Genomic DNA, 19,272 nt, shown 5'->3' on the forward strand with positions numbered 1-19,272 from the left:
GAGCAGAAGACAGTGGCACTATTACTTCCCTTGATCTAGATGCTATACTCCTATTGATGCAGCCCAGAATTGCATTGGCTTTTTTAGCTGCCACGTCACACTGTTGGCTCATGTCAAGTTTGTGGTCAACCAAGACTCCTAGATCCTTTTCACATGTACTGCTCTCAAGCCAGGTGTCACCCATCTTGTATTTGTGCCTCTCATATTGTCATTATAAAAATCTGCAGCGTTTGGAAGAAGAAAATCAGAAAAGGTCAGTCAAAATGATCTAAGGAGATGAACAAAGTCCCCATGAAGAAATATTTCAGTGTCTGGAACTTATTTAGAATTGTAGAGTCGGGTGGCGATTAAAGAAAGTCATATGAAAATGATGTATAGATGGTATCTAACTCCAGTGGAATTAGCAAAAATGTACTAAGCAAAAGAAAGTAAGTGTTGGAAATGTGAAACAACAGAAGGGACATTTTTTCCATATGTGGTGGGATTGTAAAATAGGAAAGAAACATTGGGAAATGATTCATAATGAAATGAAGATGTTTAAAAAACAAACCAAAAGCTTTCCTACTAGGTATTACCAGAGTGGATTTACCAAGATCGCTAAAGAACTTATTTATGTTTGCAACTACGGCCGCATGAATATTATTAGCACAACACTGGAAAAAAGAAGGTTGGCAAGTTAAATTAATGGAATATGCAAAAAAGGCAAAATTGGAAATGAAGTTGAGAGGAAGAGACAACAACAAATTTAAGGAAGATTGCAAGGAGCTTATTGCATATATTCAAAAGCAATGTACTCAGATTAATACATTGGCAGGGTTTTAATACTGCTTGTAATTTAATTTTGAATTTAATTGAAGTAATACAATGGTTTATAACTTTGCAGTGGACATGCAGTATGTTGATAAACAATGGAACCAAGGAAGGGACTAGGGGGAAGTCAATTTGTTTTGTTTTGATATTGTTATTGTTTTATTTGTTGTTTTTAGAAAATTAATGTACATATATATATATATATACATATATGCAGGTTTTGGTGTCTTCGGGTGTCTTCCCGTGTAAGAGTTGGGGTGTCTAGGCGACGTTTCGACGAGGTCTCACTCGTCATCTTCAGGCTGGTGCTTTCGGCTTCTTGTTACTGGAACAGAGCAGGATCATATATACATATATATATGTATATATATATATATATATGTATATATATATATATATATGTATTTGCTTTCGTAGATTTTCACGGGTACAGGAATGCATATATATGTATATATATATATATATATGTATATATATATATATATATATATATATATATATACATTAATTTTATATATATAAATAAAATTAATTATATATATATAAATAAAATTGTAGAGTTGAAAGGAACCCCCAAAGGGTCATCTAGTTCAACCCTGTGCAATGCAGGAACCAAGGCAGGAATTTAGTTGGAGAAAAAGTGAGGAGGAGAGGATGTGATAATGTGAAGTGATGCCTGGCTTGCAGAAACTGGAGAGAGAAGCTTCTCTAGAACTCCTAGACATACTGGAAGACCTGGGGCAGGTGAAAGAGAGTCCTTCTTAATAACAGTGCATCGCTGAACTGTGGCGCTCGCTCCCGATTTGGGTGGCTTTAGAAGCTCTGGTTTTCCCAGTAGTGATGTATGGAAGTGAGAGCCAGACCATCAAGAAGGCTGATGGCCAAAGAACGGATGCTTTTGAATTATGGTGCTGGAGGAGACTCTTGAGAGTCCCATGGACTGCAAGAAGATCAAACCTCTCCATTCGGAAGGAAATCAGCCCTGAGTGCTCACTGCAAGGACAGGTCCTGAAGCTGAGGCTCCGAGACTTTGGCCACCTCAGGAGAAGAGAAGACTCCCTGGAAAAGACCCTGATGCTGGGAAAGATGGAGGGCACAAGGAGAAGGGGATGACAGAGGACGAGATGGTTGGACAGTGTTCTCGAAGCTACCAGCATGAGTTTGACCGAACTGGGGGAGGCAGTGGAAGACAGGAGGGCCTGGCGTGCTCTGGTCCAGGGGGTCACAAAGAGGCGGACACGACTAAATGACTAAACAACAACAACAGAAGAGGGCAACATCAGCTCCGTTGGACTGGTCATGTGGGGATGCCTGATTATTGTCTTCCAAAGCAACTACTCTATTCAGAACTTAAAAATGGAAATAGTAATGCTGGTGGTCAACAAAAGAGGTTTAAAGACTCTCTCAAGGCAAATCTAAAGAAATGTAGTATAAACACCAAAACTGGGAAACACTGGCCTGCGAGCGCTCCAGTTGGAGAACAGCCTTTATCAAAGGTGTCATGGGCTTTGAAGACGCTCGAACTCAGGACGCAAGGGAGAAACGTGCTAAGAGGAAGGCACGCTTGGCAAACCCTCTCCGGGATCAACTCCTGCCCAGAAACCAATGTCCCCACTGTGGAAGGATGTGTGGGTCTAGAATTGGCCCCCACAGTCACTTACGGACTCACTGTTAAGACCGTGTTCATGGGAGACAATCTTACTTGGCTACGAGGGATCGCAGAAGAGGAGGAAGAGAAAGAGGAGGAAGATGATAACTGAAGGCAGCCATGCTCCTGAAGGCCAGTTGCATTAGGAACCACAAGAAGGGAGAGTCGCTCTTGTGTTCGAATCCTAATACCCGGTTTCCCACAGGCCACTGTGAGAACAGGAGACTGGACTTAGAAGGGTCGCCAGTCTGAACCTGCAGGCTCCTCTTACGTTTGACATATGTCTACACTTCTTTTAAAATCAGCTAAGACTCTAGTCCTCATTGTTCCGAACAGAGAAGCCCAGGGGGCTGAATCGCCCCCATTCCTGTCCTAATAATAATAATAATTTATTACGGCCGTAGGCCCATACATTCCTGTCCTAATAAATCATAGCAACGAAATCTCCCTTCCCTCTTCGCTTGGCTTTCTCCAGTGGTTACCTCCGCGGCTAATTTCCTGCCGAGCTCTTGAAGCCAATGGCTTCCTAATTGCTTCATCTCTCGCGTAAAAAGGAGAAGGAGAATAAGGAGAAGGAATCCTTCCATTATAACTCATCCTATCGGAGACCCTCCTTTCCTTTGTCGCGGCCTATTATCGCCACGTCGTCTTTCGCTCCCTCTTCTCCCTTCTCAATCCGCCCTGCTCCTGTCCCGGGTTCCGCTCGCTCGCTCCGGAACGACTAATTAGAAAACGGGCCCTGTCTCGGAAACCCTCGGCCGCAAACGACAAGTGGCGAGGGGGGAAGAGAGAAAAAAAATCAATTTTACAGTTACAGGAGCAGAATGAATGGAGGCGGCGCGTTAAGAACAGGCACAACAGGCAAGAGGGAGAAAGAGATACCTTTGCCGGCATGTTGAGCGCGCTAAGAGGGGCAGCTGTGTGGAATCTGATAAGCCGGGAGACATTGGCGCAGCCAGGAACAGGCCGGCCCTATCGTGAGGCAAAGTGAGTCGGCTGCCTCGGGTGGCGGCAGCAGCGGCAGCAGCCTGTTCGCCTTCGCAGTGGTGTCCCCAAAAGAATAATGGGAGCTGTAGTTTAAGGGTCCTCCCACAGCTATAATTTCCAGAGTGGCTTAACAATCAGATCCCTTCATTGGAAACTCTTTTACACCTGCCCTTTCTTCTTATAAAAGGCGATCCCTCTTGCTGTTCTGGCTTTTGGGATAGCTGAGCAGCCTGCATTCGCTCCATAAGATGCACACACATTTCCCCTTACTTTTTAGGAGGGAAAAAGTGAGTCTTATAGAGCAAAAAAAAAACGGTATTTAGGGGTGCATTTGGGTTGCCAACACCTCCCCATCCTCTGAACTAAGTTCCACTGTTCCGACTGCCACTCTCAAGCCATAACTCTCCCGTTGTTTTTTTGCTGACAGCGGAAAGGCAGCGTTTCCCCTGAGGAATGAGATATAAATGCTTCTGGGACGCCCAGTCCATAAGAAAGAGATTCTCCCGCCCTCAGCACTCACTCCCTCTTCCCTCCCCACGATGGATGGTGGCTGCGTTGCGTAGTGAGTGCTTAGAGAACCTCCTAATGTACTCGCCGCCTTGATTGATCTCCTGGAGCAGCTCTCCTCTCTGGCTCTCTGTAGCACCACAGAGAAGCAGTAAATCTGGGCCGGCAAGACAGCGCACTTTTCCGGGGCCTGCCGCCGATGCCCCGTGGAACTACAGTGAGTCTTTTGCAAGCGCAGGCACACATCACAAAAGCTCGGGGCTGGGTTTAGGTTTGATGAGGCCCTAAGCTACTGAAGGGAATGGGGCCCTTTATATGCCCAATTGTCCTTCGTCAACAACAAATGGTTACTGTTTTTTGTGTTGAATAGATGCAGATGGTTCTGTGGGTTAAACCACAGAGCCTAGGACTTGCCGATCAGAAGGTCGGCGGTTCAAATCCCCGCGACGGGGTGAGCCCCCGTTGCTCGGTCCCTTCTCCTGCCAACCTAGCAGTTCAAAAGCACGTCAAAGTGCAAGTAGATAAATAGGTACCACTCTGGTGGGAAGGAAAACGGCGTTTCCGTGCGCTGCTCTGGTTCGCCAGAAGTGGCTTAGTCATGCTGGCCACATGACCTGGAAGCTGTACGCCGGCTCCCTCAGCCAATAAAGCGAGATGAGCGCCGCAACCCCAGAGTCGGCCACGACTGGACCTAATGGTCAGGGGGCCCTTAACCCTTTACCCTTTACCTTAAGCTACTGAAAGTAATGGGGCCCTTTCTATGTTCAGCAGTTTTTCTGTTGAATAAATGCTATATGGTAATTAATTGATCTACTAGGTATCTCAAGCCATTTGCACTTGTTGCCCTGCAACCAGTCCATGCAGAATGTAGGCACCCTATATATAGAAAGGCGCAAAGCAGTGATATTTTAGGGAGCAGGCTAGCAGCTGGGGCCCATTTCTCACATCACAGGAGCCTACACAACACAAAACAGTTGCTGTATGTAGCTTTTATTTGTTTTTTATCTTATATTTTAGAAATGTAAAGGTAAAGGTAAACGTACCCCTGACCGTTAGGTCCAGTCGCGGACAACTCTGGGGTTGCGGTGCTCATCTCGCTTTACTGGCCGAGGGAGCCAGCGTTTGTCCGCAGACAGCTTCCGGGGTCATGTGGCCAGCAGGACTAAGCCGCTTCTGGCGAACCAGAGCAGCGCACGGAAACGCTGTTTACCTTCCTGCCTGAGCGGTACCTCTTTATCTACTTGCACTTTGACGTGCTTTTGAACTGCTAGGTGGGCAGGAGTTGAGACCGAGCAATGGGAGCTCACCCCGTTATTGTGGGGATTCGAACCGCTGACCTTCCGATCGGCAAGCCCTAGGCTCTGTGGTTTAACCCACAGCACAACCCGCGTCCCTTTTTGGAAATGTACATCCAGGTTTTTTTCCCCTTTAAATTTTTTTGGGGGGCCCCCAAGAGAGTGGGGCCCTAAGCTATAGCTTGTTTAGCTTATACGTAAATCCAGCACTGGAAAAGCTAGATCAGGCCAAAGGGGTCCATCGAGTCCAGCATCCTGTTCTCTCAGCGGCCAAATGCCCTGAAGAGCCTAGAAATCGAGATAGACTGCCTCTGGACCTGGAGGTTCCACAGGAAGCTTAGAAGAACCTGATGGATGAAGCCAATGACCCATAGTGTCCAGCGCCCTGTTTTCACAGTGGCCAGCCAAATGCCGGGGGGGGGGTGGAGTGGAGAGCAAGCAGGATCCGACCACAAGAGCAACACTCTCTTCTCCTGTGGTTTCTAGCAGCTGCTCTTCAGAAGCATCACTGGCTCTGCCTGCAGAGCAAAGCCTTCATAGCTCACAGTCATCAATAGTCCTCTCCTCCATGAATTTGTCTACCCTTTTATACAGTGGTGCCCCGCAAGACGAATGCCTCGCAAGACGGAAAACTGGCTAGACGAAAGAGTTTTCCGTTTTGGAGGTGCTTCGCAAAACGAATCTCCTATGGGCTTGCTTCGCAAGACGAAAATGTCTTGCGAGTTCCTGCGGGTTTTTTTCCTCCCCCCCTTTTTCTAAGCCACCAAGCCGCTTATCCGCTTATCTGCTAAGCCGATAAGCCGCTAAAAGCCGCTAATAGCGCTAATAGCGCTAATCGCACTAATCCGCTAATCCGTCAATGGGCTTGCTTCGCAAGACGAAAAAACCGCTAGACGAAGAGACTCACAGAACAGATTCTTTTCGTCTTGCGAGGCACCACTGTATCTTCATCCTCATCATCCTCATCAGTATCAGTGCTTTTTTCTACAAAAATGGTTAGGGGGTACTCTCCTTTTCTTAGTCATATTGAAATGCAGTGGTACCTCAGGTTACATACGCTTCAGGTTACAGACGCTTCAGGTTACAGACTCCGCTAACCCAGAAATGGTGCTTCAGGTTAAGAACTTTGCTTCAGGATGAGAACACAAATCGTGCTCCAGTGGTGAGGCAGCAGCAGGAGGCCCTGTTAGCTAAAGTGGTGCTTCAGGTTAAGAACAGTTTCAGGTTAAGAACGGACCTCCGGAACGAATTAAGTACTTAACCCGAGGTACCACAGTACTTCCCCTCAATGAGGCCAAACTTAGATTCACAAAATGTTAAGGGGTATGTGTACCCCTGCGTCCCCCCAGAAAAAAACACGGATAATAATTTATTACTTGTACCCTGCCCATCTGGCTGGCTTTCCCCAGCCACTCTGGGAGGCTCCCAAAAGAATATTAAAAACACAATAAAACATCAAACATTAAAAACTTCCCTAAACAGGGCTGCCTTCAAATGTCTTCTAAAAGTCAGATATTTGTTTATCTCCTTGACATCTGATGGGAGAGCGTTCCACAGGGAGGGCGCCACCACCGAGAAGGCCCCCTGCCTGGTTCCCTGTAACCGCACTTCTCGCAGGGAGAGAACCGCCAGAAGGCCCTCGGAGCTGGACCTCTGTGTCTGGGCTGGACAATGGGGGTGGAGATGCTCCTTCAGGGATATTGGGCCGTTTAGGGCTTTCAAGGTCAGCACCAACACTTTGAATTGTGCTCGGAAACGTACTTGGAGCCAATGTAGGTCTTTGAGGACCGCTGTTCTATGGTCTCAGCAGCCATTCCCACTCACCAGTCTAGCAACCACATTCTGGATTATCTGTAGTTTCCCAGTCACCTTCAAAGGTAGCCCCACGTAGAGCGCATTGCTGTAATCAGATGTTGAAAGGGACCCATCCAGTCCAACCCCCTGCGATACAGGAATCTTTCGCCCCACCGACAACCACCCTGAGCTACGTTACAGCAGATCCCCTTCTTGGGATGCAGAAGGTCTCAGGTTTCCATCCAGGTATGGCATGGGAGGACTCCCTGTCTGAAATCCTGGTGCCAGTCAGTGCAGGCAATATCCACGGTCCGACTCGGTAAAACGCAGCTTCCTAAATCCTTCTATTCTAACGTGCCGGTGGTCTCCCGGGACCCCCGACAGACATGCGGCGCTGGCTTCACAGCTCTGTCCTCTTGGCAAGGTGTCACCCTTTTCATCTAGCTATCCCGTAATGAGTCCTTTCTTTCGCGTCTCCTTCCTCCTAATTGGAAGGGAGGGGGCAAGCATCCTTGAATCATCCTTTTCTCCGTGACCCTGTTGCTGCCCCTCTCCCCATTCCCTCTCTCCTTGGAAATGGTCCTTCCGTCTCTTCCCCAAACCCTTTAATTATTCCAGGTTCTGAAATCTCCATTCCCACCTGGGGGAGGGGGGCAATTATCCAAAGATCTGGTTGCTTGGAGCTGTAATTCGCAACTTTACCCTTCTGGGTTCAATCAACTGGGCTCTGGGAATGGGAAATGAATTTGTCTCTCTGCGTGTGTGTGTGTGTGCGTGCGTGTGTGCGTTCACAATGAAAGCAACAACAGACTTGCATTTTAAAAAAACAGGGGTGCTTCCAGAATATTTGTCTGCTGACGATTCACATCCTCCGTTTGTTTACAAGGAGATTAATAATAATAATAATAATAATAATAATAATAATAATAATAATAATAATAATAATTTTTTATTTATACCCCGCCCTCCCCAGCCAAGGCCGGGCTCAGGGCAGCTAACAAGCAATAATAAAACAAGCTGAAATGAATACAACTTAAAAACAAGATTAAAATATAACATTAAAAATATTGAAATGTTAAAATATTAAAATGCAGCCTCATCACAGGAGGAGAAAAGAAAAAAGAAAGAGGGGGAGGGAATCAAATTGGCTGCAAGCCAAAGGCCAGGTGGAACAACTCTGTCTTACAGGCCCTGCGGAAATAAGTCAGATCTTGCAGAGCCCTGGTCTCATGAGGCAGAGCGTTCCACCAGGCTGGGGCCACTGTTGAAAAGGCCCTGGCTCTGGTTGAAGCTAATCTAACTTCCTTAGGGCCCGGGACCTCGAGGGCGTTGCTATTTATGGACCTTGAAGCTCTCCGTGGGGCATACCGGGAGAGGCGGTCCCGTAGGTAGGAGGGTCCTAGGCCGTGAAGATGCGGACTACTTGTTTGTTGATCTCCTAAAGTTTATACACTGCTTGATTGTAAAACAACAACTGCAAATCGATTTACAAAAAAAAGGACAAAACAATAAAATTAGCAATAAGAAAAACTAACAGCAATCATTTAAAATCTATAAAAAAATATAAAAAATTGTCCAGTAGCACCTTAGAGGCCAACTAAGTTTGTTCCTGGTACATTTTGACTGCGTCAGACCAGCACAGCTACCTACCTGAATCTAGCAATCATCTAAGATTTTCTAAAAGTTAAAACAGACTAGAAACATACTATAAAACTCGTCGATTTTCTAAACATCTGAGTGGGCTTGTCCTAACAGAAATGTATGTACAGTGATACCTCAGGTTACATACGCTTCAAGTTACATACGCTTCAGGTTACAGACTTAAAAGAAACGAGAGCGAAAGCAAGCATGCTACATATCTGACAGTGATCCGTGTCTGGTTTATGTTGTGCCGATGTACCCAAAACGGCTCTCTGTTGTTAGGTGACAACACAGATGACAAAGACATTTGACACCCTCCCAATAATATAAAAAAGGGGGGAGATGACAAGGAGCAATTAGAAGGTGGCAGAGCAAAGGGAACACACAGAGAAAGCAGTTGACTTTTTACATAGATCTCCTAAACGTAAGGAAAGCTGGCAGGATATTTTAAAAAGGAATATCCCACAGACTCAAAGGCAGTGTCTGTTTTGTGTGCAAGTGGGTGGAGCGTTGGACTAGGACCTGGAAAACAAGGCTTGGACATGAAGCCGACTGGGGAACGCCCTCCCATCAGGTGTCAAGGAAATAAACAACTATTTGACTTTTGGAAGGCATCTGAAGGCAGCCCTGTTTAGGGAAGCTTTTAACGTTTTAATGGAAAAGACCCTGATGTTGGGAAAGATGGAGGGCGCAAGGAGAAGGGGACGACGGAGGACGAGATGGTGGGACAGTGTTCTGGAAGCTGCCAGCATGAGTCTGACCAAACTGCGGGAGGCAGTGGAAGACAGGAGGGCCTGGCGTGCTCTGGTCCAGGGGGTCACCAAGAGGCGGACACGACTAAACAACAATAACAAATTGTTACATGCATTGCCCCGCCCACTTTTGCCTCTGGCTCCGCCCACCACGGGCACATGGCCCCCGGAAGCTGGTCCAGAAGGAAATATGGCCCTCAGCCTGGAAACGTTTCCCCAATGAAATGCAGACAGGAACACTGAAACTCTTCTCGTCGCTTGATGCCTTTTCCTGTTGTGGAGCCTTATCTTTGGAACTCCTTGCCTCCAGATATTTTCATGTTGCCCCTCTCTAAGGAATGTCTCGAGATTGATCCGTCTCCCCAAGGCTCCTCTGATCTGACTGGTTGTTTCCCCCCCCCAACACACACATTTTGTCTCTTATCACCTTCTTTCCCGTGTCTCCTTATGCAGATCATAAGCCTACAGCTAGGGACTTTGTTGCTGTTTTGTGTTTTATGCTGTAGACTGGCTTGTCGTTTATTTCAGGAGTTTAAGGAAATTATAGCAATAATAATGATATAGGATAGCATTGGAACTTTCCTTCGCTGGAGGTTTCAAAGCATTGCAAATGGTTGAACTAGATGATTCTATGGGTCTATGATTCCGTGGTTGCTGCGAACAGGGATTCAGATACAGTGGTGTCTCAGGTTAAGTACTTAATTCATTCCGGAGGTCCGTTCTTAACCTGAAACGGTTCTTAACCTGAAGCACCACTTTAGCTAATGGGGCCTCCTGCTGCCGCCGCGCCGCTGGAGCACGATTTCTGTTCTCATCCTGAAGCAAAGTTCTTAACCTGAAGCACTATTTCTGGGTTAGCGGAGTCTGTAACCTGAAGCGTATGTAACCTGAAGTGTATGTAAGCTGAGGTACCACTGTATAGGCAAGGGGTCATGCCTGACCCCAAAGAATCCCTCCATCACCTGAACTAAAGTCGTACCTTGAAAATCGAAAGGAATCCGTTCCAGAAGTCCGTTCGACTTCCAAAATGTTCGGAAACCAGAGCACAGCTTCCAATTGGCTGCAGGGGGGAATTACAGAGCAGAAGTCAAAGGCTTCTTCTGCTTGACTCTGCAGGAGATGACGGACGCTTTGGCTTTGCGAAAGCTCCTATTCCTGTCCTAGGAGCCAACCCCTAGGGGTCATCGTCCCCCCAACAAACTATTTGAGTGGGTTGGACCCCCCCAAAATTGATGGCCATTGCCATTCAAATGGTACTTGTGCACCATTTCATGTGATTCCCTGCCCTCCCAATATTTTCTTCAAGTTGGCAGCCCTGCTCCCTGTTCACATTATAGGAGGATGGGGGAATTAGAGCCCTTTGGCTCTGAAAAAGCCTGTCTTCCTGGTTGCACTGCAGGAGATGTAGAACAAGGTAAAGGTAAAGGTAAAGGTAAAGGTAAAGGACCCCTGGATGGTTAAGTCCAGCCAAAGACGACTATGGGGTTGTGGTGCACATTTCGCTTTCAGGCCGAGGAAGCTGGTGTTTGTCCGCACACAGCTTTCTGGGTCATGTGGCCAGCAGGACTAAACCGCTTCTGGCGCAACAGGACACCGTGACGGAAACCAGAGCGCACGGAAACACCGTTCACCTTCCTGCCACAGTGGTACCTATTTATCTACTTGCACTTGACGTGCTTTTGAACTGCTAGGTTGGCAGGAGCTGGGACAGAGCAACGGGAGCTCACCCCGTTATGGGAATTCGAACCACCGACCTTCTGATCGGCAAGCCCAAGAAGTTCAGTGGTTTAGACCACAGAGCCACCCGCATCTAGAGAGCCCTTTGGCTATGCAAAAAAATCTTCCTGTTCCTGCTACTAGAGGTGGAGAGTTTGAGAGCCCTTTTTGGCTCACCCAAGGCCTCCTTTCCAGTCCACACCATCAGAAATGCGGATTTGAAGAGCCCCTTTGCCTCTGCCAGGGACGCAGGTGGCGCTGTGGGTTAAACCACAGAGCCTAGGACTTGCCGATCAGAAGGTCGGCGGTTTGAATCCCCGCAATGACGGGGTGAGCTCCCATTGCTCAGTCCCTGCTCCTGCCAACCTAGCAGTTCGAAAGCACGTCAAAGTGCAAGTAGATAAATAGGTACCGCTCTGGCGGGAAGGTAAACTGCGTTTCCGTGCGCTGCTCTGGTTCGCCAGAAGCGGCTTAGTCCTGCTGGCCACATGACCCGGAAGCTGTATGCCGGCTCCCTCAGCCAGTAAACCGAGATGAGCGCTGCAACCCCAGAGTCAGTCACGACTGGACCTAATGGTCAGGGGTCCCTTTACCCTTTACCTTTGCCTCTGCCAATGCCTCCCTCGCACACCTCAGCCCGACTGCGTCCTAAACACAGTCCCCGTCAAAAACCGCCTCTGCCACGTAATCTCATAAAAGGGCCTATAAACTGCCAAGGAGAAGATGAAGATGACGGAGAGAGGGAGAGAAATGAGAAATGGGGTGGGGGTTGAGAGATTGCAAATATAGATACGCAGACGACAGAGATGGAAAGTGCTTATAGGATTGGAGCAGGGAAGAGGGAGATTTATGCAGATCCAAATATTCTTGGACTCCCCCCCCCCAAAAAAAAAACACCAAACCACCTCGGTTTCCTGTACACATTGGGCTGTTTGTGCATGTGAGAGAGATGGGGGGGGGGGAAGAGGCTTGGGGGGAGAGAGAGAGAGAGAGAGATGGAAAATGTATGGTACTAATTACGCCGTAATAATATGCATTTATACAGCTTCTTTCTTATGCTTCGGATGCGGGTTATTCAATAATTAATCGCCCCTTGTGCACGCTGAAGCACCACCTTCCTACCACTGGCCTCCGAGGCGGCGGCATGTTCCCTCGCCGAGGGCAGAGCGTCAAGAATCATCAAATATTTGGGGGGCTCCCAATGAGCAATGACCCTTTGGTGATGCTCAAAGCTGCACACCCGCCCTTGCCCTTCCAGGCCCCTGGGAGTTCAGACCTCACCTGGAGTACTGTGTCCAGTTCTGGGCACCACAATTCAAGAAGGACACTGACAAACTGGACACGGAGCAATGGATCCAAACTACAAGAAAGAAGATTCCACCTAAACATTAGGAAGAACTTCCTGACAGTAAGAGCTGTTCGACAGTGGAATTTGCTGCCAAGGAGTGTGGTGGAGTCTCCTACTTTGGAGGTCTTTAAGCAGAGGCTTGGCAACCATATGTCAGGAGTGCTCTGATGGTGTTTCCTGCTTGGCAGGGGGTTGGACTCGATGGCCCTTGGGGTCTCTTCCAACTCTATGATTCTATGATTCTATGATTCTATGATTCTATGATTCTATGATTCTATGATTCTATGATTCTATGATTCTATGATCCCAGTTGGAATGTGCCCAGACCAGTTTCCTTCACCTGAGTCACTGAATCATGGACTTGGAAGGTACCCCCGAAGGTCCAGAATCACTGCTACGGAATCCCTAATAAGTTGGCCATCCAACCTCTGCTTGCAAGGAAGGAGAGACCTGCAAGGAAGGAGAGACCTTTCGAGGTCTTCCGTTCCACTGTTGAGTGGCTCTCAGAGACAGAAGGTTCTTCAAAATGTTCAGTCGGGATCTCCTTTCTTGTTTGGAATCCATTGGTTTGCGGTTCTCAACAGGATATTGTTGTTGTTTAGTCGTTTAGTCCTGCCTGCCTCTTCATGACCCCATGGACCAGGAAGACTCCTGTCTTCCACTGCCTCCCGCAGTTTGGTCAAACTCATGCTGGTAGCTTCGAGAACACTGTCCCACCATCTCGTCCTCCATTGTCCCCTTCTCCTTGGGCCCTCCATCTTTCCCAACATCGGGGGCTTTTTCAGGGAGTCTTCTCTTCTCAGGAGGTGGCCAAAGTCTTGGAGCCTCAGCTTCAGGATCTGTCCTTCCAGTGAGCGCTCAGGGCTGATTTCCTTCAGAATGGAGAGGTTTGATCTTCTTGCAGTCCATGGGACTCTCAAGAGTCTCCTCCAGCACCAGAATTCAAAAGCATCCATTCTTCGGCTATCAGCATTCTATATGGTCCAGCTCTCACTTCCATATATCACTACTGGGAAAACCAGTAAATAATTTTGTGAAAATGATTTTGAAAGAAAGAAAGGAAGGAAGAAAGAAAACTTTGTGGAGGCTACTAGCCACAATGTCTACTTCCCTCTTCCAGTGTTAGGCCTTCAAATACCAGTCGCTGGGAATCACAAGTGCAGAGGCAAATATTTATTTTTTAAACCCAACCTACCTTTACGGGAGCTTGTGCAAATGACTGAGAGGTGATACATCCTTGGGGAAAGCATTGCATGGAAATTTGTTTTAATTCATTAATTTAACACACTAGGAGGTGGGTGGACAGGATTTCTCGGGGGGGAGAGCAACTAGGAGCTGAAATGCAACGGGTTAATCCAATGTTAGGTCTACTCACTGGAGTTAAAGAACATGATTTACCAAGATTCATTCATCCCAGTGGGTCTACTCTTGAGTCGAATTTCGCTGGAAAGCCCACAAGAATCCTCTCCTTCGAGTTTCGGCCAACCTATTTTCTTTTACCGTCCGCAACCTTCCCATCTGCATTATGGGGACAATGATGCAAGCTGCTTCACAGGGTTGTTGCGAGGAAGAGCCACGCTCCGAGGGATTTTAGAACGCCCTTAGGAGAGGAATAGCGGGTTACATCTTTACTTAACATTCCCAGGAGCCGGGGAGAACCAGTTTAAACCCATTGCCTTCTTGTGTGTGTGTGCATAGCTTTGTGGTAATTTTAACCAAAGAGGGGTCAAAATGTAAAACAGAAAGTGGATTTGAGAAAAGTCACTTCCCAAGGAGTAAACGCAGCTGGGCTTACTTCTGAGTAGACGTGCAATAGGGATTTGCACTGCAAAAGTAAGTGTCGCGTCTGCCGTGCAAATCTGTCGCACGCCCACCGGAAAACGATCCCCAGTTGACCACCCATTTTATAAACTGCAAATCCGCAAATTGCAAAGTGGCCTTTACCGCTCAGTGCCCGCTCGTGACCGTTTCGGCCTCGTTTTTCAGATTTATTTGCGGGCTTTGTTGTTCTTAGCTGATTTTTTAAAATTATCTTGCGTGCAAACCAACCTCGGAAGGCGGTTGATAAACCAGTGGCGATAATAAACAAATAAGTAAACGAGCGTCGACAGCAGCAACAACAACATCAGTGGGCTTGCAGCCACTGAAGTCCTCAACTAGAACACTAGATTTTCAGTGGGTCTACTCTGAGTAGGGAAAGCTAGCTGGCCAATATACCGTATTTTTCGCTCTATAACACGCACCAGACCATAACACGCACGTAGTTTTTAGAGGAGGAAAACAAGAAAAAAAATATTCTAAACGAAATAGTGGATATATGATTTTTGTGGTTCATGCTGTGGCCACAGACATGTGATCTGACAGTGAGCTTGGAGTAGCCCAATGCAAAAATCCTGAGGATCCATGTGGATCCTTGCTTTGTAACCACGGAGGAGGGAAGGAAGGGGAACCATGGATCCTCTGCTCACAAAGGCAGCAGATCCCCTCCGCCACCCGCAGGCATTCGCTCCATAACATGCACAGACATTTCCCCTTACTTTCTAGGAGGAAAAAAGTGAGTGTTATGGTGCAAAAAATACGGTAATCATAATCTGCAAGCAGGTTGAAGACAAAGGAATGAAGACCCCCCACCTTATAAAACAAGAACCCCCCCCTTTTCTCCACCACCCATTAGCATCCAGTCTTATTTTTTTGGAGGGGAGAGGGACCCCCACTGTAAAGAAAGCTTTGGATTCCTGGGTTGCACCTGAAAGAGAAAAATCTCTTTCCAGCTGCTGCCTTGACTTCTTGCAAAGATGTTTTTTTAATGACCCCCCCTCTCCTCCTCCATTTCCACGCTCTTTCCTTCTGGGGCTCCCCCCACACTCTCATTCTCCTTCCTCTCTCTCTCTCCCTCCTCAACAGAGCTGAAATTGACTTTAAAAAAAATAAAAAATCTCCAGGAAAAAGGAGACCCACATGGCTTTGGTGGGGGGTGTGGCTGATCGTCACCGGCCAACCAACCTTGAGACTTGGGGGCCCCGCCCCTGTTGAGTGCTGGGGGGGGGGGAGACATTGCTGGGGAAAGAGGGAGAGAGAGAGAGAGAGAGAGAAGGAGGGAGGGAGGGATGTGGTTACTTTAGGCTGACCGGCCAAGTGGTAACAATGTTTCTGTATCAAGAGTAGAGGGGGGGGAGGAAAGGAAGGCAGGTCTCTCTCTCTTTTTTTTCTTTTTTCTTTTTTGCAAAAGGAAAAAAAAAAGCCATTGAAGGCAAAAAAAGGGGGGATTAAAATAAAGCAGAAAGAGAGAGAGAGAGAGCGTGCAGCGGTAAGGCTTAAAAGAATCCACAGAAGAAGGAAAAGAACCTTTTAAAAAAATAAAATTATACACAGAGGGATTTTTTTGTTTTTGGTGCCACCAGGAAAATAACAAAACCTCAAGGTGGGGGCAAGCATGTTTTATTCAGGAAATAAAATGATGAGATGCATGCATTGAAAATGAAAATGAAATCTTGCAAATTGTGTGTGTGCGTTGGGAGGGGGAGGCATTTGGTATAGTATTAATATTTTTTTTGCATTTTTTGAGGTGGGGGGATGAGGGAGAGGAGGGGGGAGGTGTTGTTTGAAGGCCTCCCCCCAACTTGCAATCTTAATGCCCCCCCTTTCCCCCCTTCTTACCAGTTGCAAGGAAAGCTTAGGTGACACAATAAAAAGGGGGGGGGGTGGTTGAGTGAAAAGGGGAAGGAAAGTAAGATCACCCCCCTTTTTTCTTTTCTTTTCATTCTTTCCTTTCTCATGACAGAGAGCTAGCAAGATTTCACTTCGTGCTTTTCGCAAGGGGACGAACCACTCCCTCTCACCGCAAAACTTTGTGTTATTTACATCTTCCTTCCTTCCTTCCTTCTTCCATTTCTTCAGGAAAAGACAACACGGGGGTCCCATCTATTACAAACAGAAGCAGAAGAATCACAAGGCATCTTTTCTCTGCTTTGAAAAAACAACAACCCCCCAAACCCGGGAGCAAGTTTTGAGTCCTTGTTCTTTGGGGGGATGTGATTCCTTTCCTTTCTTTCTGCAAGAAATTCATCTCATCTTTTCAGCCAACCGGTTGCAAATTGCAGGAGGAAAGCCCTCGACAAGGTTTTTATTTCATTTCAATTTTTTAAAAACTTCTTTTTGGAAACCGGGAATTGGTTTTGTCGGTTGGTGGCCTGTTTATTTATTTTTTTCCAAATGATATGCTAGGATTAGCAGCTCTCGATATACGAGCGAGCACCTCAAAGTTTGCTTGCTGACTCCACAGCAATTTCCCCCCTCTCTCTTCCCTACCCCCAGCAAGAGAGGGGAGATTCTGGGCCAGTTGTACGACATGCTGAGGTTCCTTCCTATAACCTCTCAGCCGCCTTCTGCTTCCTCCAGTATTTCTGAGCCCAAGTTATCCAGTTTCTTAGAGATGGAACCTCCCTCCTTCCTGCTCCATTTATGAAGAGTTTGAGAAAGCTGGAAGTAACTCGGACCCTGGGACCCGAAAGTTGCGGTGATGTCGTCTTAGGGCGCGTGGGGTCCGGAAGACCCACACCACACCCTCTCTGTTCCTAGATAACACACATCTCTTGTCTATCTATTAAGAAGCCTTCTGTTGCAAAAGCAAATTCTGATCGCCCCACCACCACCACCAATGCGCTGATTTGCAGTATATTTTGGCTACCAGGACGCTTGCCTATACCCGCCACCTTTCACGAGAAAAAGAAGGACCATTCAGCCGGCGAGAGCTATTGGGATTCTCTACCATGGAATGAATGAGGGATGTGCATGCGATAGTTTGCATCAAGAGAGAGAGAGAGAGAAGTGAAAGGAGGAGGAGAGACACAGGAAAAAGTCTGGACTGTCCAGGGGAGACCTAACCTCCCCGAAAAAAAAAGCACCGAAAGAGCTATCCGCCAGAAAGCGCTTGTGCAAAGTGCAATGACCTGGTTGCCTTTTTCCTAAACGCACACACCCACCCACACAAAAATTCCCCGCAGCTTTCGGGGAACAAAAGAAAGAAGGGGAGAAGAGGTGGAATAAAGTGGAGGAGAAGGGGGGGTACGATGCCGAATTTGGAGGTAGCTGCCTTGCTGGTGGCCGTGGTTGGGGTCTGCGTGTGGACGGACGACAGCAGCAAAATTATCTCCGATCGCTATGCGGTGTACTGGAACAAAAGCAATCCCAGGTAGGATGGAGGGGGGGAGCCAGGAGGAGACCCCCCCCTGTCTTATTGCATGTTTTAGACCTCAGGGACTGTTGCCCTGTCAGTTTTTGGGTGTGCATGTTTTGGGTGGCGGCAGCTGTAGCCCAAAAGGGATGATGTACACAAGGCACTGTTATAGTCCATGCATTCTTCTTCTTATTATTATTATTTTGTCCATATATTTTTGCGTTGGAAGATTCGGGAGGAATGGTGAAACTTCTTTTTAGAAGGAAAAAAATAAATAAATCTCACAGGCTGATACTTGGGGAATCCCTTATCTTCTCAAATGAGCCTTTCTTGCGGACTTGCCTGAAAATTATTATTATGTAAGAGGAAGCCCAGTCTTGCCAGTGATGTCACTGTTGGAAGGGGGGATGGTTTTTAAAAGTGTGGGGTGTTTTTTAAAAATTATCCTGTCTGTCTGTCTGTCGTTCAAAGTCATGGCCAGGAAAACCAGGGTTTTCACACACGGCCTGGAGAAAGTTTGACCCACAAGTGTCTCTCTCTGTCTGTGGTAAATAATTCCAGAGAAATCAGACGAAGGTCTCAAAAGCAAAACTTCCAAACAGAAGAGGTTTGCTATATCTCTGTGTGAGGTGCCCTTCTTTTTAAACTCCCACCACGCTCCTGTGTACTGAATTGCACAAACTCATGTTCAGGAACAAGTTCTGGGTTTGCAGCCAATGTGAATTCCTCCTCGGAACATACCCATTTAACTTCACGGATGCAACGAACTGCGGTCCATTAATTTCAAAGGTGCAAAACTTAGTTGGATACAACCCTCTGCGATTAATTCTTTGCTAAGTGGAAAATGTCTCTCCCCCCCCCCCCCCAGTTTCCCCTATTGAACTCAATGGGACTTCCTTCTGATCTATCTCTCTATGAATGATGATATTGTCGGTCTCTTTAGGATAACTGATATGCCGGGCGGTTTTTCCGTCAAACTTTTGGACTTACTTTGCCTTATTTTGAAGAATTGGGGGGGACGGCACTTATCAGTTTGTCTTGAGGCTGACATTCTGAGTGCGTGTACCTATATAGCAGGGCTGTTTGAATATTTTCATCTATCTATTTCCCCGTTTTTTTCAAGGCTTAAGTTTGAGAAGGTCTGTGTCGCCTTCCAAGCCAGATATGAAAACAACTAAGGCGGTGGTGGTGGGGTTAGAGAAATATATTTTTTCTTAACAGCTGTTTTACGTTTGGAATCTGAGCCACCGAAGAGTGGTGGTGGTGTGTGTGTGTGTGTGTGTTGTGGAGCGAAATCATTCTTCCAGAAGTCAATTCTTGGAAGTTGTAATTCTGAGCAGCCAGGAGGAACAAAATGATAACAGTTTTCAGCAGAACTGCAGACTGTAAAATCAATTACGCGTCACTTACAGGGTTGCATCTTGTCAAATTAAAACACCAGTTCTCTCTCTCTCTCTCCTACACACACACACACACACACACACACACACACACACACACACTGGAGAGTAGACAGTTCTTGACCTGTTTCCTTGTGTTTCCCCCCAACATCTAACCTACTGGACAAAACCATCTCTTGCATAACGACTACTCCTTGA

The 19,272-nt window shown here is 47.0% G+C and overlaps 1 protein-coding gene across 4 annotated transcripts in view; it reads left to right on the forward strand.

Annotated features, from left to right (window-relative positions):
• Positions 1–19,272, forward strand: part of EFNA2 (ephrin A2) — a 241,268-nt gene that overhangs the window by 65,786 nt on the left and 156,210 nt on the right. For 3 of the 4 annotated variants that reach the window (XM_083484227.1, XM_083484228.1, XM_083484230.1), the window contains one exon: positions 16,396–17,689. In XM_083484227.1, coding sequence (XP_083340353.1) covers positions 17,568–17,689 — 122 coding nt within the window. In that variant the 5' untranslated portion in view covers positions 16,396–17,567. Of the gene's footprint in view, positions 1–15,668; positions 15,920–16,395; positions 17,690–19,272 lie in introns of those variants that run through there. The other variant, XM_083484229.1, reaches the window with a different exon arrangement.

The sequence above is a fragment of the Podarcis liolepis genome, assembly GCF_965112155.1.
Source record: "Podarcis liolepis genome assembly, chromosome: 18".
NCBI classification, from domain to species: domain Eukaryota; kingdom Metazoa; phylum Chordata; class Lepidosauria; order Squamata; family Lacertidae; genus Podarcis; species Podarcis liolepis.